General features: G+C 39.0%; 1 protein-coding gene and 2 long non-coding RNA genes across 26 annotated transcripts in view; 1 reads left to right on the top strand and 2 right to left on the bottom strand.

Annotated features, from left to right (window-relative positions):
- Window positions 1-4858: 4858 nt before the first annotated feature.
- LOC145549464 (uncharacterized) lies at window positions 4859-5252 on the bottom strand. Its single transcript, XR_014085455.1, has 2 exons — window positions 5180-5252; window positions 4859-5109 (listed from the first exon to the last, which is right to left on the bottom strand). It is a non-coding gene; the product is annotated as an uncharacterized LOC145549464 (long non-coding RNA).
- Window positions 5253-5842: 590 nt separating this feature from the next.
- LOC145549470 (uncharacterized) lies at window positions 5843-9298 on the bottom strand. Its single transcript, XR_014085463.1, has 3 exons — window positions 8205-9298; window positions 6434-6505; window positions 5843-6168 (listed from the first exon to the last, which is right to left on the bottom strand). It is a non-coding gene; the product is annotated as an uncharacterized LOC145549470 (long non-coding RNA).
- Window positions 9299-13206: 3908 nt separating this feature from the next.
- Window positions 13207-25093, top strand: part of LOC103457040 (NACHT, LRR and PYD domains-containing protein 14-like) — an 86223-nt gene continuing 74336 nt past the window's right edge. For 15 of the 24 annotated variants that reach the window (XR_014085411.1, XM_081601790.1, XM_081601785.1 and 12 more), the window contains exons 1-5: window positions 13382-13518; window positions 14254-14384; window positions 14886-14999; window positions 16583-16818; window positions 18047-19823. Coding sequence is in view for 21 of the 24 variants with exons in the window: in XM_081601790.1 (XP_081457916.1) it covers window positions 14257-14384; window positions 14886-14999; window positions 16583-16818; window positions 18047-19823 (2255 nt within the window). In the remaining 3 variants the exon portion in view is untranslated. Of the gene's footprint in view, window positions 13519-14187; window positions 14385-14885; window positions 15000-16582; window positions 16819-18046; window positions 19824-21276; window positions 21397-25093 lie in introns of all 24 variants that reach the window. The other 9 variants (XM_081601777.1, XM_081601788.1, XR_014085410.1 and 6 more) reach the window with 8 other exon arrangements.

Below are 25093 nucleotides of genomic sequence, written 5' to 3'. Positions count from 1 at the left end.
TTTGTTTGTTCCTCACAGTGTAATTAAACTTCCTAATAGCCCCGCCTCATTTCTGGAAACAAGTTTGTCACGTAATTGAAAATAAAAGCTTTGGGCACACCCATGAAGAGCTGAGTGGAGACAGTCTCAAACTTTCATTTTAATACTTGAGCTTATTGAAGGTTGATTTCAGATCAACAATTATTAAAAAGAGGAAAGTAGCTGCACTGCCAAGAGAGTTACTTTGAAAACAAACCTTAGTTCAGATGCACAGCAAATTCAAAAGTGTTAGATTTCCAGTGTAAGTGTTGTATGATAAAAATACAGTGTTAATTCAACAACATGAGTGTTAGTGTTAGTTTTCCTAAAGAGCTCCAAAGAGTTAAACAAAAAGCAATCCAGTCCAGTGTTGATTTATAAATTAACACCAACAGTAACTCAGTCTGGTGTTGATTTAGAAATCCTGCTGCATTCCTCACCTACAGGTTGGGTGGGGTTGCAGCAGGACCTACTGAGGGCCCAGATGGGAGGCAGAACAAGCCTTCAGGGATCCAATTTTCATCAGAGTTTACTCGGCATCTTTTAGTTATTTGTATCCAGTGAAAGACTGGATCTGAGATGGATCAGTAACATGAAAGAAACAATGAAAAGCTATTTTAAGTGACTCACTCAGCTGTCTGTGAATGACCTAATACTCAGTCAACCTTTGGCCACAGACTGTTTTCATTTCACTGTTTTTCAATCATCCATCCATTTTCTTTCACTCTTGTCCCTCAGTGGGGTCAGGAGGGTTGCTGGTGCCTATCTCCAGCTGGCGTTCTGGGCGAGAGGCAGGGTCACCTGGACAGGTCACCAGTCTGTCGCAGGGCAACACAGAGACACACAACCATGCACACACACACTCACACCTAGGGGCAATTTGGAGAGGCCAATTAACCTGACAGCCATGTTTTTTGGACTGTGGGAGGAAACCGGAGTACCTGGAGAAAACCCACCATGCACAGGGAGAACATGGAGACTCCATGCAGAAAGACCCCAGGCCGGGAATCGAACCCAGAACCTTCTTGCTGCAAGGCAACAGCTCTACCAACTGCGCCACTGTGCAGCCCGCTGTTTTTCAATCAGTTAATCAGAAAAACAGTCTGATGAATAAAAAACAAGCTAAATCTAGTTTGATGGAGGCTAAGAGTTTTATCTCCTTGTTCAGGACATTAACTGTAGATTTTCTCACTTCTTCTTTCTTGTCTTTACATTTTTCTCAGTTGCTTCATACAAGCAACAAAACAGCCTGTATTACCTGCAAAATCCAGGTTCTGAAAATCACTGGTTCATTTCTCAAATATGTGTCAACGAACACATATGCCTCTCAGAATGACAAGTCCTTGTTTCATCATTATGTTAAGATAAAACAGTTACATTTATTAGTCATGTTGTCAATATAACATTGTATTCTGTAGGGATGCATGATCTAAAATAAGTATTGATGGCAAGAATAATAAGTTGTAACTGTGGAAGATCAATACCAAGAGACTAGACAGGATACAGATTTATACTTTAATTTGTTGACAGACTCAAAGAATAGAATACATTTTGATAAACATGACAAAAGCAACTAAAAATGTAAGAAAAAGTTGAGAATCGTACATAACTTGCCTGATGTACAAAAGTATTTGCAACTTGCTGAAAGAAGTAAGAACTGTGTTTTTTAATATACAGTAGCAACACAATGCTTTGAAGATTAAACAAGTAGTTTTAAGAATTTAGATTCTGTTCTGAGAAATGCACCACAGCCACTCAGAAACTGGTTAAAGGTTTTAGAGACGATGGAAAACAACATTCTGAACATTCATAAATGCATGACTGACTGACGACGAAGGAGAAGAAGACGGTGCAGTTTTGTGCAGCAGTTACGCTCAACAACCTTTTACTGTGGGACATGAACTATTTGCTTACAATTATCTTTAAACAGTTTTCATGAAAGATCCGTTTTATTTCTGTCAGCAAGTAAAGTTATATCTGGTTCCAGCTAATGTGATGTGACTCAGCAGGTTTCCCCTAGAAAACTTGCCGTTGGTCGGTCCACTGGGCTTTTGTATTAAAATATGTAAAGTTAACAAAAAAATAAAACTACTACTGGATAATTATGTTACTGGAAGACATTGCTGATGATCCCTAAACCCAAAACAACGGAATCTTAAAAACAACAAATAAAAAAAAATACAATTAAAATAAATATCAATTATTTGCACTTCTGTTAAATCCCTATTAATTCATCAACTCCTTAAGGTCACTCAGGCTTTATTAAAATATGAAATATTTTAATACAGATCATAGATGTAGAAATATATAATTTCTTGATTTAAAATATCAATGCTGCTAAATTTGATTTTATATTTCAACCTGTTAGGAATAAATGATTCTGTGTTTTCTTCTCATTTAGCTGCTTGAATGCTCACATATTCACAAATAAGGAAATGAGAGAGCGCCCTCTGTGGGGCGTAGCTTCTGTATTATAAGCCTGGAGGCCCGCCAGGCTTATAATACCCTGAATTATCGCTTACATGTTTTTCAGCATCATGCCAGTAAAATATTCCTACTCTGTGCTTCACCACTAACTCAACATCAGAGCAGCTGAGCTGCACTTTGCAGATCTCTGTGATTATTGTCAGTTTTCCTGTCGTCGTCTTGATGAATTTAGATTCAGTATAAACTAGTTTATAGCCATGAGCTGGAATTCAAAATGTCTTCAGTTAAAGATTGCTTAACCTTGTTTTAACTTTAATTACCAGTTCAGTTGTCTACTCCCTTGTCCTGCATTTGCTCCCCATGGACTGTGACAATTTTCCACACAATATAAACTGCTTCAAGCAGATATGAATATTTTTAATATCTTATCAGAAGAACAGCTGACACCAGAATCAGAGCAAATAACGACTCAACAACCAAGAACAGAAAGACTTGGGAGAAAGAAGAAAAACCCGAAATCATAGCAGATGGTGTTCCAGCGCCACCTGGTGGTCAGACTAAAGAAAGGAATGAGTGAACTGGATAAATCAACCAATCACTCACTCTGCATTTTATTATTTCTGACAGAGTTCCTGAATGTTTCCGACATGCTGCACAGAAGGTTTTTTATTTGGACGCTAGAGGGCAGAGTAGAGCCAGTGGTTATCTGTGTTCAGGTCTGTCAGCCTAACACACACACTGTTTAGTTTTCATAGATTAAGAACAACTTAATTGATCTTAACGAAGATTTGAGAAATTCTAGTGTTTTTCAAAATCAACATTCATAATAGTTTGTTTTCCAGCTATTCCAGCTCTGGATTATCTGCAACGTCTTTGAAAATATTTTAATTTCCGAGGCAAAAGTGGAATGTTTTCAAAGGTATGTCATGTTAGATCTGGTGCAGAGGGATAATTTAAGAAAAAGAAAATGATTCAGTCAAACATGGTGGAGGCAGAATGAGCAACTTTCCTCAAATCTTCAATCTATCAAAAGATATTCAGTTAAAACCAGAAGTACCACAAATCTGGGAAAAACTAACAGAAAACTTCTGACTTCCATTAAGATTCTATACTAAACACTAAATGTGCTTAAATATTATGTTTTGAATCAAATCAACGCAGTTTTTATCTGTCCTTCCAGTTTCTTGAGAATTATCAAGGAAATTCACGCAAAATCAACAAATCCCCCAAACTTTATTTCAGATTTTTCTCAAAAATTGTCAAAAACTTTCTTCCCTGCATTAAACTGCTGCTTTAACTTTAATTGATGTCAGATTGTGGTCCATGAAATATACAGCAAATAGTAACAGTTACATTTAGGAAATATAGCAAATGTTTCCAAATTAGTACCACAAACACTTTGATTCTTATTGCAAAAAAGATGCTCAATAATATTATTTAATTTTAAAAATTCGCTGGTATTTTAATAGTTTGTGAACATGTTTTATCAATACATTCTGGTGCTTTAAAAAGCTTTTATGATCTTGATTTGGCCCCAAACGGAACTGAGTTTGCCACCCTGCGTTAAGGCGTCACAAGAGAAAGAAACTGGAAATATTTATGCGTGTTGAACTGAAAGCGGGTAAAAGACTCTGCAGTTCAGCTGCGCTCCACTGATCCGCCTCGTTTCCCCCCCATGAAAAAACAAAAACTAAGCCTGACACCTGATATGCAGCGGACGAAATACCGCTGCCAACACCGCCCTCTTGTGGACAAAGTCAAGAACAGCACGAACCCTCGTGGTTTCGCAAACACGCTCACGCCTCAGGCAAGCGACGGTGCAGCGTGATTTTTAAAATGTTTTACTGTTTAAAAGCGCTTCACTCTGCTGCTGCTGACTGTTTGATTCACTTCATGTCTGATTCCTGCCAATGACACGATGGTTTGACCGGTTCCTCAACTTGAATTCCCTCATTTCATTCTGGACAACATGGGGAACTTTTCTGCCTTTTTTTTCTTTCCAACTGATTCTGTAGCTTATACAAACATCCCCCCAAACACACAGACACACACACGCACACACACACACACACACACACACACACACACACACACACACACACACACACACACACACACACACACACACACACACACACACACACACACACACACACACACACACACACACACATACAAACACATACCTATACGGGTTTTGGTGTATTAGCGGGACACTTTTTCAAACCAGTTTTTTGCAACACTAAACGGACACCCCTTTCCACTTATGCTAGAAAGATGTAGTAAGTTGTCAAAAATCTTGTTGAGCTACACAACATAGATCTCACTTAAAAATTTAGATACACACATCAGAACTCAAAATAAAAGAACCTGACGCAATGCTGTATTAAAGGGACAAACAATAATGAGGTGCTTGGCTCCGCACATGGCACCAACAGTAATTGTCAGGGCCAATTTTATTTATCAGGACCACGGCATACACATACAGAAAACATACAATTTATGTGCACTAGGAATTCCAAACATGGAAATATGGACTATAACTAGCCCATATTTCTGTGGAGTGCATCTGTCATCCCATGAGATGTCTGAATCATCTATGGAATCAGGAACATACTCCTCTTTTTATGATGTCACCTTACTTGAACTTTGTTCTGGACAGACCTGTTGATTAAAAACAGATTTTGTATACATTGAAAGCATTTCAGCAAGAATATTTCTACTAAAAACTTACCACTTGAAGTTCAGTGATGTCCTTCTTTTATTTACGATAACACTTTTTGTGCCGGGACTGCTTGTAAACTAGACAAAAATAAGAATTGACAAAGGGAGGTAGCATGATAAATATTTAAAATGTAGGTGCCACACTATGACTCACTTTCAACATACAGCACAGCTACACATGGAACACTTTTTTAGAAGTGTTCCTGTGGGATCATATTCAAAAGATGAACCCAATTCCCATTCTCAAAAAAATTACCTTTACATCACACACCACTCCATTTCAGAGGCGAAAAAAGTCCTTCACATAAAACACATTTTTCTAAACTTGACATTTCATCATGGATGAGATCATGATCACACACACACACACACACAGTTAACCAAAAAAAGTGTAATCTTTAGATAAGAATTTGATCTTGACACGTGTGTAGTGCAGAGTATAAAAACCAATGAATCATTATGATTCTTTGTTTTTGAATCGTAATAACCATGTTTTTGAACAGTACTTAATATTCTCATGACTATTTTAGAAAATAAAAAGGTCAATGAGATAAAACTTATGTCAGGTGAGTTGCCAGAAAATAATTTGCATGCATCCAGCTCAGCAGCCTGACAAGGCATCTCTATGGAGAGCTAAAATGAAGGGATGAACGCTGAATGGTTGTTTCTAAAAAAAAAATAGAAATAAACAATGTCCTCCTTTATGTATGTACCTGTCCAGTTGAGTATTACACAGGATCCATGTGTCTGTGTGCATCTAAATTTAACTTTCATTCTTTTGTATCTCTAATTTCAAAACTCAGTCCTCCAAATTTCTGCACCTTACATGATAAGTATTACACAAGACCTGTGTGTTTGATGAGGACTTAATATTATTTGAGTGACTTTATATAAGAAACTAAGTTTGTTGTTGGAGACAAAAATTACCTCTGGAGGGTTGGTTGAGCAGGATCCGCATACATCCACGTCACCAGCCTGACACAGTTCATCTTTGGAAATCTGAAATGTATAGAACACTCACTAAATGTGTCAGTGCTCCCTATTCCTGCACCTTACAATTTGAGTATTACACAAGACCTGTGTGTATGTGCACTCCTAAATGTGACTTTCATTCTTTTGTACTTGTAATTTCAAACCTCAGTTCTCCCCTTTTATGCAGCTTACATATCAAGTGTTACACAAGACTGTGTGTTTGAACAGTACTTAATATCATATCAAAAACTGTATTTCAGAAAATAAGTTGGTCGTTGGAGACCAAAATTACCTCTGGAGGGTTGGTTGAACAGGATCCGCATGAATCCACGTCACCAGCCTGCCACGGTTCATCTTTGGAAATCTGAAATGTAAAGAACACTCACTGAATATGAGTTTGTTCCCAATCTAGAAAACAGTCCTCCCTATTCCTGCCCCTTCCATTTTGAGTATTACACAGAACCTGTGTGTATGAGCGCTTCTAAATGCAACTTTCATTCTTTTGTACTTGTAATTTCAAAACTTAGTCCTCCTTATTCCTGCACCTTACATTTTGAGTATTATGCAGGACCTGTGTGTATGTGCACTTCTAAATGTAACTTTCATTCATTTGTACATGTAATTTCAAAACTCAGTCCTTCCTTTTTATGCAGCTTACATATCAAGTATTACACAAGACCTGTGTGTTTGAACCATACTTAAAAGTCATCCCCAACCACAGGGCCGTGGACCAGTACTAGTCCGTGGACCAATTGGTACCGGGTTGCACAAAAAAAAATATTTTCATGTTACGTATAGTCTGAGTCTGGAGGATCGTTTATTTTGAAAACCCTTTAACCGGATTCTCTAGGTTACGTCTTGTGCATCAACATTGAGCCCACAATGAGTAAGAAAGCGATATCTTTGGAAAGTTTCTTTGGAAAAGGTGAGAAGGACCAGAGACAGGAGAGTGTATTTATGCTGGACCTGTAGGTGACTCCCATGTTCCAAGCCCACTCTGCATAATATGTACCGGTTTACTAATGAGGCAATGAAGCTTCAAACTGCTTTGCCATTACAGACCAAGCACCCTCTGCATTGGGTGTCATCGTTTCCCAGGTAGGATCATCTCATTGCAGAGAAACAAGCTCAGGGCTCCCATTAATTTGTCGTTGTCGTGAGTTAAAATTTTCATGAAAATAAATGTTTTTGTGGCATATTCAAATCTTATTTTAAGGGATGTGTGAACGTTACCATAGCGAACAGAGTCAGAGAGCGTTATGGCAGTGATGGAGACAACAGGAGTAGAGCTTGTAAGTCTTAAGTCTGGTTCACACAGCATGATTTTAGGATTGTCGGACGATTTTCCAAACTTCTGTGACCACAGAGCTGATAAAAGTACAACAGGTGTGTGTGTTCAGCCACATAACAGGAGCAAATCTTGCCATGTGAGCAGGCTTTAGTACAAAATAATGTCACAATCTACCTGCAATGCATATAGCTAGTGTAAGCGTCAAGCCTTGACTGAATGAATAACCTTGTGTCACGTTAATTTAATGATGGATAGCTGAAAAGTTACCGGATTTAACAACTGTTGTAGCAATTTTTCTCCAACTCCACTCATCATTTCTGTGGATATTCTTTGTACGAAATGCTGAATAAATATGCATGCTGTTTTGACATATCTCTGATGTCTACCGGACTCATTTGGACATGACAGCTCAGCTGTTTGGGATTCCCCTCCATGAGCTATGTCACTGCGCTTTGTGATTGGCTACCTGTCAAATTCAACAGGTTGAGTTCTATCTCCCAATCAAGGAAAACCCTACAAGCTGTAAGAATATGCCAGATTTTAGATCGGAGCAGTCCCAATGTTGCAACGACTGGATGCGATCAGTCTTAGCATGCCACAGACGGCAGGATGAACGGTTACGATTATCGCGAGCAACGTTGTAAGATTGTTGTAAGGGGAAATTCGGGGTAAAAAAACCCCCAGCCACAGAAAAATTGCCAAGTCTTGACTGGTCCGCGGTGATAAAAAGGTTGGAGACCACTGGTACTTAATATAATTTCAAAGACTTTACCTTAGAAAATAAGTTGGTCATTGGAGACCAAAATTGCCTCAGGAGGGTTGGTTGAACAGGATCTGCATGCATCCACGTCACCAGCCTGACACGGTTCATCTTTGGAAATCTGAAATGTAAAGAACACTCACTAAATGACCCAGTCCTCCGATTCCTGCTCCTTACGTTTTGAGTATTACACAGGACCTGTGTGTATGTGTGCTTCTAAATGTAATTATCATTGTTCTATACTTGTAATTTCAAAACTCAGTCCCCCTTTTTTATGCAGCTAATATATTTAGCATTACACAACACCTATGTGTTTGAACAGTACTTAATATCATTTCATTTAATTTATTTTAGAGAATAAGTTGGTCGATTGAGACAAAAATTACCTCTGGAGGGTTGGTTGAACAGTATCCGCATGCATCCACGTCACTAGCCTGACACAGTGCATGTGTCAGGCTGGTGAAATGTAAAGAACACTCACTAAATGTGAGTTTCTTCCCAATGTAGAAAACAGTCCTCCCTCTATTGAGAAGAATGAAAAAAAAGTCCACCTACTGTATTTGCCTGTCCACATCTTGTTTTCAACTATAATGTAACCCTGTACTACAACTTGACATATACTTCAAATATGTCTTCAGTGCTAGTTGAATGATTTGTGATAGTATTTTCACACGTATAAGCAACTTTCTTCTCCATGGCCAGTCCCGCCCTCGCCGTCCGCCTGGGCTCCAGAGGGCGGCAATAGGAAGTCTCGCCCTCGCCGTCCTGCTGGGATCCAGAAGGCGGTAGTAGGGAAGAGAGTCTCTCTCTCTCTAAAAGAGAGAGTCCCGCCCTCACCGTCCTGCTGGGATCCAGAGGGTGGCAGTAGGGAAGAGAGTCTCTCTCTCTCTGAAAGAGAGAGAGTCCCGCCCTCACCGTCCTGCTGGGATCCAGAGGGCGGCAGTAGGGAAGAGAGTCTCTCTCTCTCTGAAAGAGAGAGTCCCGCCCTCGCCGTCCTGCTGGGATCCAGAGGGCGGCAGTAGGGAAGAGAGTCTCTCTCTCTCTCTGGATAGCTCAATATAAAAGTTTTATCTTTTACTTTTGCCTCAGCCTGGATTCGAACCCTGGTCTCCCAGGTGAAAGGGTTAGGGTTAGGATAGGGGTAGGGGTAGGGTTAGGGCTAGGGCGATCCCAGCCTCTGCGAGGATGGTCCGAGAGCCTCTTAGACTGTCCGAGAGCCTCTCGTCCCAGCCTCTGCGAGGATGGTCCGAGAGTCTCGTCCCAGCCTCTGGCGAGGATGGTCCGAGAGTGTCTTGAAATCTAGAGGGCAGCAACAGAGAAGAGAGAGTCTCTCTCTCTGACGTCACTGTTGTATCTTTCATTTTTGCCTCCACCTGAATTCGAACCCTGGTGACATAACCATCGAGCTACACAGTCAGCTATTGTGTCAGACCCACTGCCACTTGACTCTCCCAACTTGAAATATTAGACAAAACTAACTAACAAGTTATTTTTTTAGCTAAATATAGCAGGTTGATCAAAATATATTGATGAAAAATTACCTGTAAATTTATTACAAGACATTTTTTCCTATATTAAAAGCCAAATAATTTGCCTGTAAAAGCAGAACTTTTTCATCTATTTTAAGGAATTATTGAGTTAAACCAAGCTCCTACATCTTGCCGAAAAGTAATTTATTTTCTTATTTTTAGCGTACTAAATTATTTGCAGTAGAAATTAAACAGAAATGCTTGTTAAGATTTAGTTTTTTCTTTCTGTCTGGTGTGGCTGGAAGGTAACAGCTGGCAGGACAGGATGCAGCTTCCTTCACACGGTGTTAGCCTCTCGGCGTTGTCTCAGAGTGTGTGTGTGTGTGTGTGTGTGTGTGTGTGTGTGTGTGTGTGTGTGTGTGTGTGTGTGTGTGTGTGTGTGTGTGTGTGTGTGTGTGTGTGTGTGTGTGTGTGTGTGTGTGCATAAGATCATGGAACCAGCTAAAAGAGATACAGGAAAACACAGAATCATTTATTCCCAACAGACCCCCTGCTGGGGTTGTAGAAATCCCAGCCCAGAACAAGAACTCAGTGGTGCATTGGATCCTAAGGTATAACATGACGGACCGTTCCGTCTAGCGGTCATGTGGAACCGTAGTCCCCCCCAAATTAACAGGAACGCCATGTCTCCAGAAACACCCCAAAGTGTCTCATCCCACCTGTGTCAGCAAACTGATGTGTTTACTAAGATTAAGGTGATCAAACATCTCAAAAATATGGCATGTTTAATAAAAATCAGTGAAACATTTCCCAGTGATTGTGATCCTAAACTAAGATTGCTGAAACATGTTGAAAATATTTAGTAATGTAAAATAAAAAGAGGACAAAGTGGTAGAGAAAGTAGCTGTGAAGGAAAAATTTGTAAAGAGGAAAACCTGTCAGCAGTGAAATGAGCTGCACCACATGCAGGATCAGTGAATGTGTAGAAGGTCTCTGTATTCATTCATTGTCTTCTTCTGCCCCGTCTCCCAGCCTTGGCTCTGGGCGATGGGGGGCATAGATTCATGGCTCGGTCGTCCCCCTGTGGAGCTGATCCACTAGTAAAGATTGACTCTGTTAACAATGTAACCAGTTTCTGACTGAAACTGGGTGCTGCTGGTTTTATTGGGCCCTCGACCCCCTTGTGCCAGAAAGAAACATCGTTATTCCCAGAAATGGAAGATATGTTTTCACATCAGTTGATCTTTGGTTTTAAAATAATCCGTCTGCATTACATCACCCAGAAGCATCGATTCATTCACTGGTTTTACAGCATTTTAAGGAGGTTCTCATTATTCCTGTCGGAGTCATTTTGTTTGTCACTCTGATGTTTGAGGTAAACATTTGTTAACTGTAAATTTGGAGTTTCCCATTTTGTGTTGATTTTGTTCACCAAATAACCAAAAATTCATTTCTTGAATCACATATTTTGCCTCACTTTTTAAAATATTTCACTCTTTATATTTTGCTGTTTAAATAAACATTATTTTCAAATAATTCTAATATTGTTTTGTTTTCACCAATTCTGCTTTAAATACTTACATTTATTCATTCAATCTTATTTTTAATGTGAGCTGTGAGTTACAGGGCGGCCAGTTTTTAATCATGACTCTTATAAAGGCTCAGTCTGTCAAATCTGTCCCGTCTGGAAGACGTCGTCTTCTTCACTGTTGAATCTGTAAAGTTCATGTCAGTCTTCATCTTTCATGGATCTATAATTGTCCTTCATCTCCACACTAAACACACTTTCTGTGTGGGGAGAGCCTCCTGTAAGAGAAGACGTAGTTTGTTAGTGTTCACCTTCCTTGATTACCTGTTGCAAAAGCTCTTTTCATTATTCACTTGTTATTTCACATCATCTTCAGTCCACTGTTTGTTAAAAGAGTTATTATTTTTCCTATTACACAATTTGATTTCAATAATTGTTCTTCAGGAGATGCTGAAGGTTTTCTATCCTGTTTGTGAGGAAACCTATGAACTGAACTGATTATAGATGTGACATGATTGTATGAATCATGCAGTGATATCTTCCACTGATTCTGCTTTAAGAGCTGAGAAGTCAGAAGTGATGAGTCAGCATGGTCCCCCTGCTGCTGGCGCCATTTCCTCCTGCTGAGAAAGAGAAAAAACATTTATAAATGACTTATTTTTTCAACATAAAATGCAAAAACATTCAAGATCATTTTGCTTTAAAGCCACACCAAAATCAAAATGTCCTTAAAACTGACTTGTGTCAGTGAATATCAACAAAACCCCTTAACAAGGTTTAAAGTGAATTGGCTTATTTCCACTTTACTGCCATTTGGTTTCCTGCTTCCTAATGGGAACCTTCCTAATGTCAAGAAATCTTTTTCAATTAATTGTTGAAAAGCCAATAGAATAAATCTACTTGCTATTTTTAAACAAAACTATAAATAAACTAGACTTTTAATGATATATACAAAAATATGTATACGCAAAAGAGATCAGCACACAGCAACTCAGCAACCCAAAATAAATCCAAAACACAGATGACACAGCAAAATTAAATAATGTCAATATGTCACAGCCAAATTGAATAAATCCAAAATAGCAAATGTAAAAAACATGAAAATAACTCAAAAGGCCACTTTGCTACACAATGCCTTCCTGTTTTCCCATCAGAACCAGAACTTTTGGTTCAGTGAACATCATGTGGATCATGGAGATTATTTGCTGAGATCTTGTTTCCAGGCAGGTTTTTCTCTGATCCTCCAGAGGATCTGGGTTTCCTCCTCAACACCATTCAACTCAACTTTCCTCTGATTTTATCTCTGATTGCAGATTCTGAAACCAGCGTGTTCTGAACCAGGGCTGCATTTTACCAGGGCTGTTCAAGAACAAGAATGTGGCCATGATATGGAAACGTGAATCATCTCTGATTGTACAGTTTGACCATCGTGGCTCCAGCTACTCTGAGAGCTTCAGATCCAAAGCGTCTCTGTCTGAGGATCAGATCTCCAGAGGAAACGGAGTGAAGGTTGATGATGAGGGCAGTTGTAGGTGTGATGCATTAACAGCTGGCGTCTCTTATAGACATGTTGTTCACTTTGCAGTAGAAGGTAGAACATCTTCATTTGAAAATATTTCATTCAAATCATGTTTTGAGTTTTTATTTTGGTTCTATGAGCCATTTCTTCTGAGAAATTCTTGTTTTTTATTTTCTCATGTTGTTTTCAGCTCCAATCTCTGACATCAGGATCCATCAGGATGGAAACAGGATCACCTGCAGCTCAGAGGGGATCTACCCTCAACCTGAACTCACCTGGTCCACTGAGCCTCCATCCAACACGGCTCTGCAGAACAGAACCACAGTCCATCAGACTGAGGAGAAGCTTTATGACATCAGCAGCTCTCTGACGGGTCCAGATGGTCCAGATCTGATTACTGAAATATCCTTAATGAGGTTCAGGATTTCTGAAAGATTGTCTGGTATTAGGATGTCTATTTCTCCAGCAGTCTGTCAAATTTGTATTAGAGATGAAGTTTACAACAATATCTTCATAAATGTGGTGCTGCCGTAGAGGCTCATGGGAACTGTAGTTTAACTCTTCTGACTATGGAAAATCTGAAGGTTTTTAAACTTTCGCTTTGTTTGCTTTAGGCCTATAAAATCTATCTGAACTGTTAACAATAAATATTTATTCACACGAATTTTGATTTAGACACTTCCGGTTAGTCATGAAAACTCACAAGTCACGTGACTTTGGAATAGAAACTGAAACTAACTTTGTTCTCCTTCAGCTCAGAGTCCATTTTGAGACGGAGGAAGGGAATAACTTGTCGTCTTGTTAATAGAGGTAAGTGTTGCAGCTCCATGTTCCTCCGTGTCTCTTTCGGGTCTCTGGAGCTTTTTCTACTTTTCCTATCGGATAAAAGTGACGCCCACAGCGGCTTGTCGGGGCTCCACGGCTCTATCGGCCGTTTCTCATCGGGTTCCTTAGCAGTTGGGTTTCATTTTACTGAATTTACTTTCTCAAGAAAGTGTTTAGATTCACACAAAATACATTTTGAAATCAAAACTTTATTGTGAAACGTTGCTGCTTATAAATTGCTGCTATATGAGGCTACAGATGAATTTATGTTTCACGAGAGAAATATTTCACCAAGTGGGCAGAACTTAGTTCAGCTAGAAAATGATCAACTGTGGGATCCGCCATGACAGTAGGTGATCTGTTTGTGTGCAATAATGAACTTTAAAAATAAAAACTAAATAAACTAAGGAATTAATTCATCTTTTATAGAGCAGAACTTTACGAAAAAGGTATTAAAGTTGTAAACTAGGAGGATGCTTTATTTTCTTAAAAAAAGCAGAAGAAAATAAAGTCATAATATTACAAGAATAAACTCATATGGCAATATTCTGGTAATATTATACGGATAATATTACCAGAATAAAGTTGCGATATTATAACTTAATTCTTGCAATTTTGAGACTTTATCCTTTTCTTCTTTTTATATTTTCTTAGTGTGTCCATAATACTCCATCCTGTTAAACTGCTTTACCTGATTATTTAAATCCTAAAATGTGACAGAAGATGGAAGATTTGGACCTAAAGCAGGACAGAGCAGAACCTGCGGGATCCGTCTGTCCCTCTATGAGGAGTGACTTCTCCAAGGAAGAACCTCCATTCTTCAGTAATGAACCTGGACCCTCAGACAGGAAGTAAGAAACCAGTTTCTAAATGATTCATGTGACTCCACACAGATTTATTTAATATGAACTTGTTTATCTTCAGCAAATAAATAAAAAGAAACTTAATTTTTCTGCCAACTTAAAGCTGAGTAGACATGAGGAATGTCAGCCAATCAGAGGAGTTTTAATGAGGCTTCAGTGAGTCAGAGATGGATGGAAATGATCCATGGAAACAGAAACAACCAGAACTTTAAAGAGCAACAATTCAGAGATAAACCCACTGAGAGAGGGAAACCTCTTTACTGGGAACACTGGGACCAGTTTATATACTGGGAACACTGGGGCCAGTTTATATACTGGGAACACTGGGCCCAGTTTATATACTGGGAACACTGGGACCACGTGATCCAGGTTGACGATCCAGAACTTTAAACCTTCTGCTTCTCTGCAGCAGTTTGTCTTCAGATCTTCTTCAGTGTTTTTATCTCAGAGTTTCTCAGTGATTGATCTGAATAACATTTTGTGTTTCAGAGATCAGAACCTCAGACTGAGAGCAGAACCTGCAGGATCCGTCTGTCCCTCTATGAGGAGTGACTGGTCCATGCCAAAACCTCCAGACTTCAGTACTGAACCAGAACCATCAGAGTAAGAAACCAGTTTCTAACTGACTCTGCAGAGACCAACCAGGATTTAACTTTGATTTCAGCTTAGAAGCTGATTCATGGAAACCAAAACATCATTTAAATCATTTTAGTTCTTATTTCAGTTGTGATCTTTGAGAGAACAGAACAAACTGGAGGAAAAACTAAATAGTTTCCTTTGTGTCTTTATGAATCTCTAGCAGCTTCATGTTCTACTGAGGTCTTGTGTCTGTGGGAACAATAACAGTTAAGATAGGAGAGACTAAAGTTTAATAAAATTTTGATATTTTGCTAATAACAAGTAAAACAATCTCTTAAACGGCTCAAATATTAAATCCCACAAAATGTCATTAAAAATGTTCAAGACAAATTCAGGGCTGTTCATCAAAAACAACCCTGAATTTTTTATTTCATACATTTCTGAGAAATCCTTTAATTTCCTGTGGAATTTAAAAAAATAATTTCCTCACCAACAGAAAGCAAAGGAGTTCTCACTCAGAGTGATGTTGGGTCGGCACAAGAAGACTTTTATTATTTAAGCTCCTGAGTTCCTCCCCCTTTTTGGACTTTTATGTTAATTTTTTAAAAATAATTAAGCCCCCTTCCCACATTGTTTTCATTATATATAATTTAAAATGAAATAAAATAAGCACATTTTATTTCCATATGTTTATCTTTTGTGTGAAAAGAAACTTTGAATATAAGACTTTCTGACTTGTGGGTTGACCATTTATATTAAAAGGACCTTTGATTATTTGAAAAATCCTTTGGTCAACTTTCAAGTATCCCTGGTTCAGAAGGTAAAGTGGAGGTCAAAGGTCAGGTCATTAGTCCTTGATGTGAAGGTTCTGGGTTTGAGTCCCGGTTTTGGATCATTTGCTGCAAATCTTCCCGTTCTATGATGTATGAGACCTGATGGCCTCATACATCATATATTTCCATTAAAGCCAAAAATATATTCAAATGGTTAACAGCCAGTGTAACACCTGAATAACACATTTTATGTTTAATATATTTATTTAGACATTTGAGTCAAATTCTGGTCCTTGGTACTGGTTCTGAGCTAAAATCTCTTCTGTAAAGTCACCATTAAATTCAGACATTTTGAGATGTAAAAATGTGAAAATCCTTTAAAAAAACACAATTATATTTATAATATTTATATTTTTTAAACTGAAGTATTAGACTTTTAACATCTTGGCCTAATCAGAGAAGATTGTGTAAAACCAAATTTCTGCATATTTTTAGCTATTTACACAAACCAGATGGAAATCAGAACCAAGTGCTCCAAGTACTGGAGCTCCACCATTAAATAACGATCCATGTTTCTACACTGGAATCCAGATCAGAATCAGATTTTGGTCTCTGAGCCTCTGATGGAAACAGTTTTCTACTCAGACAGAATAAAGATTTCAGACGGACAAAAACAACCAGAGAAAGATCCATCATAACACCAGATATAATGAAAAACTTCAAACCAGAGATCATCAATGTTCTGAGGTTCTGTTCTGACTCAGCTTCTGGTACCAGGACGGCTCCAGCCTGTTGTTAGTGAACTATTTCAGTGATGAAGAAATGTCTTCACAGAGGGAGGAAGAGGAGCAGCGTTGGTGAGGAGGAGCAGCCGTCCTGCTGTGCTTTGTGTCAGGAGGTTCTGGTGGATCCGGTCTCTACCAGCTGTGGTCACTGGTTCTGCAGACAGTGCATAAGGTCCTACTGGGACCAGTCTGCTCCATCTGGACCCTCTTCCTGCCCCCAGTGCGGGAAAAGACCCAGAACAGGAGCTGGACTGCTGACAGCCAATCAGAGCAGCTGTGCTCCAGGTGAGACTGAACACGTCCAATCAGAGCTTCTTCTGTCGTCTGTTGGACCAATTCAATGTCTTTAGTTGGGATTTGGACATTTAAGGTTTTATAAATCTTCCTGTTGACTAAATCTGTGTATTTCAAGCTGGTGTAAATAGTTTTACTATAAGTGACTCTGTTCTCAGCTCTTTGTTCTAATTGCATTAAAACTGAACATTTCATTAAATCTGATGATCATTTTGATGTATAAACTAGGCAGCCTAGTTCTGCACTGGTGACATGCTGGTCAGCTAATGTTGTTCCTATTATGGTGTGTAAAAGTCAGTCCCAGGATCTTTATAAAAATTCACCACTTTATTAAACTCTGACTAGATGAAGGGCACAGAATCATTAACTCCACACACATTAACTTCACACAGCACTGAAAAAACTTGCTGCCCTTCTGAGTTCAACACCTGCCTGCTACCTGTTGCCCCCTGACTCAGATTCTTGACCCTACAGCGCCATCTAGTGACCAAAGAGGAAATATATCACATATTTGGCTCCTGCAGTGCATGGAGACAAGAAGGTGGAAAAAGCAACCTGCTGCTTTTACAGAAAGAGGGAAGGAAAGTCTGAGACAGAAACCTTTATTTACTCTGATTATATATCACAGATTACAGTTTATATGTTTCCATGTAATTTATGTAATAATTCTGACAATTTGTTGTTTACCTCTAACGGACCAAATCAAATCCATGTCGTTTTCAAACTATAATGTTTTTTCAAAAACATCCGATCCAGAGATCTGATAGAGAAAAACCATTTTAAATGTGAACGTTATCAGATGAACAAGCAGTTTCTTTGGCAGATTAAAGTTTTTTTCGATAGATTTCCTTCATTTAGACTGGAAAAAGAGAAAACATTATTCTTTTTCTCTGCCTCTTCTGCAGCAGCTGTTTGTGGGAGAAGCTCAGATAGAAACTGTAAAATGAGGACATGGTGACATGATGCAGAAGAGTTCATGTTGCTTAAAGCATTTAATGAACATGTTTCTGTTCTGTAAGGTTTTTTTAATCTGATCTGCTTTGTGAATCAGATCCTGACAGAGAACAACATTCTGTTTCAAAGAATGGATCCAATAATTTATCTTCAGATCATGTGACGTCAGAGACCGTATAAAACTTTCTAATCTGATCCAGATGGTTTTGTTTTAACTTGAACACAAAGTCATGTTTTTAATTCAGTTGTTGTTTCTTTGTTTCAGCAGATGTTGTTCTGCAGGAGGTTCTAAAGGAACATAAGATCAGTCTGAGGAGGAGATGTGAATGTGTGACTGAAGGAAGCGATGAAACAGGAAGTAGAACCCTCCTCAACAGGATCTACACTGATCTCTACATCACAGAGGGTCAGAGTGAAGAGGTTAATACCCAACATGAGGTGAAGCAGCTGGAGAGAGCTTCCAAGATCCAGAACCTCCATGACTCTCCAATCAGGTGCCATGACATCGTTAAATCCTTCCCTGGCCAACATGGAGCCATCAGAGTGGTTCTGACCAATGGCGTCGCTGGTGTTGGAAAAACCTTCTCAGTGCAGAAGTTCACTCTGGACTGGGCCGAGGGCTTGGAGAACCAAGATGTCAGTGTGGTGGTTCTGCTGTCGTTCAGGGAGCTGAACCTGATCAGAGATCAGCAGCACAGTCTTCTCTCGCTGCTCCATGTTTTCCATCCAACACTCCAGAAGCTCCCAGCAGAGCAGCTGGCTGTCTGCAAACTGCTCTTCATCTTTGATGGCCTGGATGAAAGCAGACTTTCACTGGACTTCAACAGCAGTCAGCTGGTTTCTGACGTCACACAGAAGTCATCAGTCAACGTTCTGCTGACAAACCTCATCAAGGGGAACCTGCTTCCCTCAGCTTTCATCTGGATAACTACCAGACCTGCAGTGGCCAATCAGATCCCTCCTTCATGTGTTTCCAGGGCAACAGAAGTACGAGGCTTCACCGACACCCAGAAGGAGGAGTACTTCAGGAGGAGGTTCAGTGATGAAGAGCTGTCCAGCAGAATCATCTCCCACATCCAGACCTGCAGGAGCCTCCACATCATGTGTGGAATCCCAGTCTTCTGTTGGATCACTGCTACGGTTCTGGAGAACATGTTGAACTCAGAGCAGAGAGGAGAGCTGCCCAAGACCATGACTGACATGTACTCACACTTCCTGCTGGTGCAGACAAAGAGGAAGAAGAACAAGTACCATGGAGGACATGAGACACGTTCACAGGAGCTGATGGAGGCTGACAGGGAAGTTCTTCTGAAGCTGGGGAGGCTGGCGTTTGAACATCTGGAGAAAGGAAACATCATGTTCTACCAAGAAGACCTGGAGCAGTGTGGTCTGGATGTCACAGAGGCCTCAGTGTACTCAGGAGTTTGTACAGAGATCTTCAAAAGAGAGAGTGTGATCTTCCAGAAACCAGTTTACTGCTTTGTTCACCTGAGCATCCAGGAGTTTCTGGCTGCAGTTTGCATGTTCCACTGTTTCACCACCAGGAAAACAGAAGAGATGGAGAAGTTCCTGGGAGAAAAACACAGTGAAACATCTCTGGAGGATTTCATGAACAGAGTTATGTCTAAATCCTTCTTCAGTAAAAATGGCCACCTGGACCTGTTTGTTCGCTTCCTTCATGGTCTCACTCTGGAGTCCAACCAGAGACTGTTAGAAGGCCTGCTGGGTCAGACAGAGATCAGTCCAGAAACCATCCAGAGAATCACCAACAATCTGAAGGAGATGAACTCTGATAGAATCTCTCCTGACAGAAGCATCAACATCTTCCAATGTCTGATGGAGATGAACGACCTCTCAGTTTTTCAGGAGATCCAACAGTTCCTGAAAACAGGGAATGAACTGTCAGAGATCCAGTGTTCAGCTCTGGCCTTCATGCTGCAGATGTCAGAGGTTCTGGACGAGTTGGACCTGGAGAAGTACAACACTTCAGAATCGGGGCGACTGAGACTGGTTCCAGCTGTGAAGAACTGCAGAAAGGCTCGGTGAGTACAGATCAGTGATGGCATAGATACTTTGAAAAAGTAACTTTAATCAGATTACTGATTACTCCTTGAAAAAGTAACTTAGTTTATTGATTACCTTATTTGGAAACTAACTAATTTACATTAAAAGTAACTTCTTTAGTTATTTCAGCAGCTGCTAACAACAACGCTCCACCACCTGTGAAAATTACATTACACTTTGCCAAAACTTAATTGTAAGTTATTTTATAATGTAACATCAACAATGTGTCTCCACTGAAGGGCAGATTGTTTAATGGTTACAACAACATAAAAAACTGCAGTAATCTTTGTGTTTTCCTCTATTGTCTGGAAACTCTAAATAGTATTTTGCGCCCCAGCCCTCCCTGCCCCAGTCTCCAGGTTCTGTGTTACGGCCCTGTGTTTGCTGACATAGTGCAGCGCACATAGCTTTTCCTGCTGCACACAGATTAGTGACACTTATCTTAATATTAATGATTATAATGGTGTTTAGTTGCACAACTTTATAGACTCATTCATTCATGGCTGTTTTCACGTTTATTGCTGTTCATATTAGTCTCAATGTTTGCAGTTTTCTGGAGCTCAACGTGAAGCTCAACGTCATTCACAGCAAATATTAACTTGACATTAACAAAGACACGGCAGGACGGATCATCTTTGAAATGATGGACAGGGAGAGTCTGACTAAAACTAACTGGATGTCAGACAAATTCTGGGGTTTATTATGCGTTTCTGCTTATTTCCAAACCCAAATGAGAAACTTCACGTTCAGAAACAAACCTAAAAAACTGCAACCAGTGAATCATTAAATTTGTAAGCGACTTTAGGTGGGTAACCCCATGATCACCAAGTCTTCTTAAAAGGTAGAGTCTCTGAGAACAGTTCTTCAAAATATATTCAGTGTTTTCAGCAAAGTTGAGCTGACTGTCCAGGAACGACCCAAGGTATTTAAAATGTGCCACAGTTTCAACAGGTTGGCCATCGAGAGAAACTGGAACCACTTTAAGGTCTTTAGATCATTTAATTAGCTCAACATTCTTAAGAGAATGAAAAATTAATAATAAAGACTTTGCGGTATTCTGATTTAGTAATGTAATTATATTAGTTGTGTTATCACCTCCACGCCACTAGAGGCAGTACCAACCCCGAAAAGATGCGACTAAGGAGCAGATTTAGAAGTTCACCTAAAGCTACAGAATTTGGTAAAAACTGAGCTTTGCTGAAGTAAATAAAGACACAAGTTAAAATCCATGCTGAGAGTGGAGCTCCTTCAATCAGGGCTCCTCCGCAGCTCTGATTGGCTAAGCAATGTAACGTGATCCTCTGATTGGCTAAGCAATGTAACGTGATCCTCTGATTGGCTCAGCAATGTAACGTGATCCTCTGCAGCAAGTGATGGCAAAGCGGGGCATCATCACGACTTTACACAAGTGTGTCTTTACCTCCATGGCAGAGGCTCCGCCGAGACCGACTCATCGAATCCCTGGGGTTCGATCGAACCCAGGTTAAGAACCACTGATCTAAACATTCAGCTTCTCCAGGACAGCATTGCTGCAGCTTTTAATATTTAGAGGTATTTAAACATATTCCACTTTTTATCAGTCTTCATGTATAAAATTCTATAAAACTGTTTTTCTGAAAGATCCAATCAATCAGACAATTTTTTAAGTTTCACTCATTGGGCTGCTTCCCCATAATTCACATCTTTAGATCTTTGGCTCTTTTTTAAAAAATAAAAAAAATCTCTGTTTAGGTTTGATGGAAACTTGGACCATTAAAATAAACTCCTGCATCAAAGTTGTTGCACTTTAATCTAGTTGGAAACTTTGTGAACCAACTTTTCTTCTGCCTACTAGTTTCCTCTGAGTTTATAAATGAATGGATTGTTCTGTAACCTCTGTGTGCTGCCAGTCTTGGTCAGGATTCTCTTGCAAAAGAGATTTTCAGTCTCAGTGGGATTTTCCTGGTTAAATGAAGGTTAAATAAATAAATTAGTGATTGTTGTCTGCTGTCATAAAAAGTAATTTCTGGAGGAGTCCTGGTTTCTGTCAGATCCTCCCAAAGCTCTGAGAATCTGCTTGCAGAGCTGGAACCATTTTCCTCATCAACTCTTCATCTGCAGCCTTTATGAATCTGTTAATGTCCATAAAGACCTGGAGAGACATGAGCTGCAACTCTAGAGCAGCTGACCAAACTGTTGGAGACCAGGATCTACTTTTTCTCTCACCAGCCGGCTGAGATCTACCACTCACCCACAGAAACTGTAAATTAAACTTAATATGTAAATATACATCAGTTATAGCAGACATATGGAAGTGATAGAAAACCTGATGCAGTTTCTTCCTCAGTGAGATTCTGACACTGGGAGGAGGTTACTGGTTTCTCAGTCAGAAGCTGGTTGTAAACCTGAGGCCAGCAGGTATCAATCAGTTATGGCAGATGTGAACTTTGACCTCAATATGAGAAGTTACAGACTGATAGGAGGAACCAAAGAGTTGAGTTAAAATCTTGTGAAGTTGGGATATTTTTCCTCCAACAGGATCCAGAGGAATCAAACCAGATGTTGGACTGGATTTTATTTCAATGTCATTTGTGAATGTTAGAGCCTCATTTTTAACAGTGGAGCTATAAAGCTTGAAAAAGGTTATTATTTTGGAGAAAATCTCATCAATATCAATATTTCCACAAAATAAGAGACAAAAATAAATATCATGTTTGATGGAGGAAAAGCCTCTCAGACTCTGAGCTCAAAGTGAGATGCCAGAGAACCAAACTAATATTTTATATTAGAAAATTAATTTAATTCCACATAATTATTGAAGTAGGAGCCATTTGTTTGTTAAATACTTAATAAAATATATTTGTCCTATTTGATGTTTGTTGTGAATGACTAATACTCACAAATGAACGAGGTAATTAGTCCAATTCTGTCGTTTATTGAACGTTCAGAAACTACAGCAGCTGTAATGAGCCACAGACAAACTAGAGAAGCTGAAGTTTGTCTAGAAAATGGATGAATTGAAACTATTTTCTGATCATCACCATCTGCTCCACCATGTTGGGTCTGTTAGGATATCAGCTCCACTGGTTTCATCCGTTCCTTCATCTTCCAATGAAAATCCTGTTTTAACTCGGCGCCTAATAAAAGTTATTACAGAATTGATTACTTTTTCATGGATAAATGTGATATATATAAGGTAAAGGAATGTAAAATAGAAGAAACAAATATATCTGACCATTCGTCACTAACATTAAAACTAAATTTATCCTCTGAAAAACGCAAAACAGCATGGCGATTAAATGTAGGCTTGTTGAACTCCAAAACAATCAAAGCTGAAATTTCCCATGACATAAAAACCTACATAGAAGAGAATGATGACGGACAGGTTAATCCGGTGATATTATGGGACGCATTCAAGGCTGTATTAAGAGGAAAATTGATTTCAAAAACTGCGGCCTTTAAGAAATCCAGAATCGAAGCCTATGAAAAAGAAAGAGCTCAACTAATAGATCTAGAGAAACAACATAAACTAACCCAAAATCCCAACCTGTTTATAAAAATAAAAGAACTTAGAAACGACATTGATAAAATGCTTACATATGAAATCGAGAAGAAATCAAAGTTTATTAAACAATCATATCATGAGGTGGGATCTAAAGGAACAAAACTGTTGGCAAAGAAACTGAAAAAGCAACAGTCAGAGAGAAATATATATAAATTAAAAGATGATGAAACAAATCAAATGATACATGACCCAGCAACTATTGAGGACAGGTTTAGGACATACTACCAGAGATTATACAGTCAACCCCCCTCTGCTAAAGATGGACAGATAGAAACCTTCTTGGAGTCACTGGACCTGCCCTTAATTGGAGAAACTCAAAACAAACATGTCACTTCCTATATAACAAAAATAGAAATACAAAAGGCAATTTATAGGTTAAAAAATGGTAAAACACCAGGAAGTGATGGATTGCCATCTGAGTGGTACAAATCCTTTAGTGAAGATTTTCTACCATTACTAGAAAAATCATTTAATTATACATTGGAACATGCAGTGCTTCCGCCATCTTGGAGAGAAGCGATTATAACAGCCATTCCAAAAAAGAGGAGGAGTGAAACATGCTCTGATTATAGACCTATATCTATTCTAAACATGGATTATAAAATTTATACCTCTATTTTAGCAAAACGATTTGAGCAATTCATTGGAGATATCATAGACGAGGACCAAACAGGATTTATTAAAGGTCGCCAAACGCGAGATAACATCAGGAGGGCACTTCACATAATAGATCATATTCAAAATAAAAAAATAACAGCTATCTTAATTGGTCTCGATGCAGAGAAAGCTTTTGACAGCGTAGGCTGGAACTTCTTATATAAAGCACTCGAAAAATTTGGTTTTAATGAAAAAGCTGTACAATGTGTGAGGACTTTATACCAATCACCAGTGGCCAGAATCAAGATTAATGGAAATCTAACTGACAATATAAAACTAGAACGTTCTACACATCAGGGTTGCTGTTTATCACCAACTTTATTTGCAATTTATACTGAACCACTCACACAACATATAAGACAACATAAGGATCTCAAGGGTATTGATATACATAATGAGTCCCATACAATAGGTTTGTTTGCAGATGATGTAATTTGCTATTTATCAGACCCTGAAAACTCACTGCCTTGTCTAATCAACCAGTTAGAGATATTTGGCTTTTATTCAGGATACAAATTAAATTTGAAAAAGACACAGGTTTTGACATTTGGTTATACTCCATCTGAAATGATATGTAGAAAATATAACTTAAATTGGAGCTCTACTATGATGACATACCTAGGAGTACAATTAACGAAAGACAGAGGTGATCTATATAAAGCTAACTTTACTAAAGTGGATCAAGAAATTAGGAAGGACATTAGAAGGTGGGATGTCCTAACACTAGACTTCAGCTCCAGAATTGAAGCGATAAAAATGAACGTGTCACCAAGGTTATTGTATCTCTTCTTGGCATTACCTATAGAAATCCCGGATAGACAGTTTAAAACATGGAACCAGATTGTATCTAGATTCATATGGAACGCTAAAAAACCCAGAATAAAATTTGAAACTTTACAAATACCAAAAGAGAAAGGAGGTATGGCGTTACCAGACTTTAGAAAATATTACCACACTGCCCAAATAGCTCCCATAATAAATATAAGTGCCAAAAATTATGAAGCGAAATGGAAAAATATTGAACAAAAAGTCCAATGGAAGAGAATT

This window comes from Poecilia reticulata, chromosome 20, assembly GCF_904066995.2.
Source record: "Poecilia reticulata chromosome 20, P_reticulata-male-v2, whole genome shotgun sequence".
In the NCBI taxonomy this organism is placed as follows: Eukaryota; Metazoa; Chordata; class Actinopteri; order Cyprinodontiformes; family Poeciliidae; genus Poecilia; species Poecilia reticulata.
Note: the sequence above shows the minus strand (reverse complement) of the source record. Positions and strands in the feature narration are given on the sequence as shown.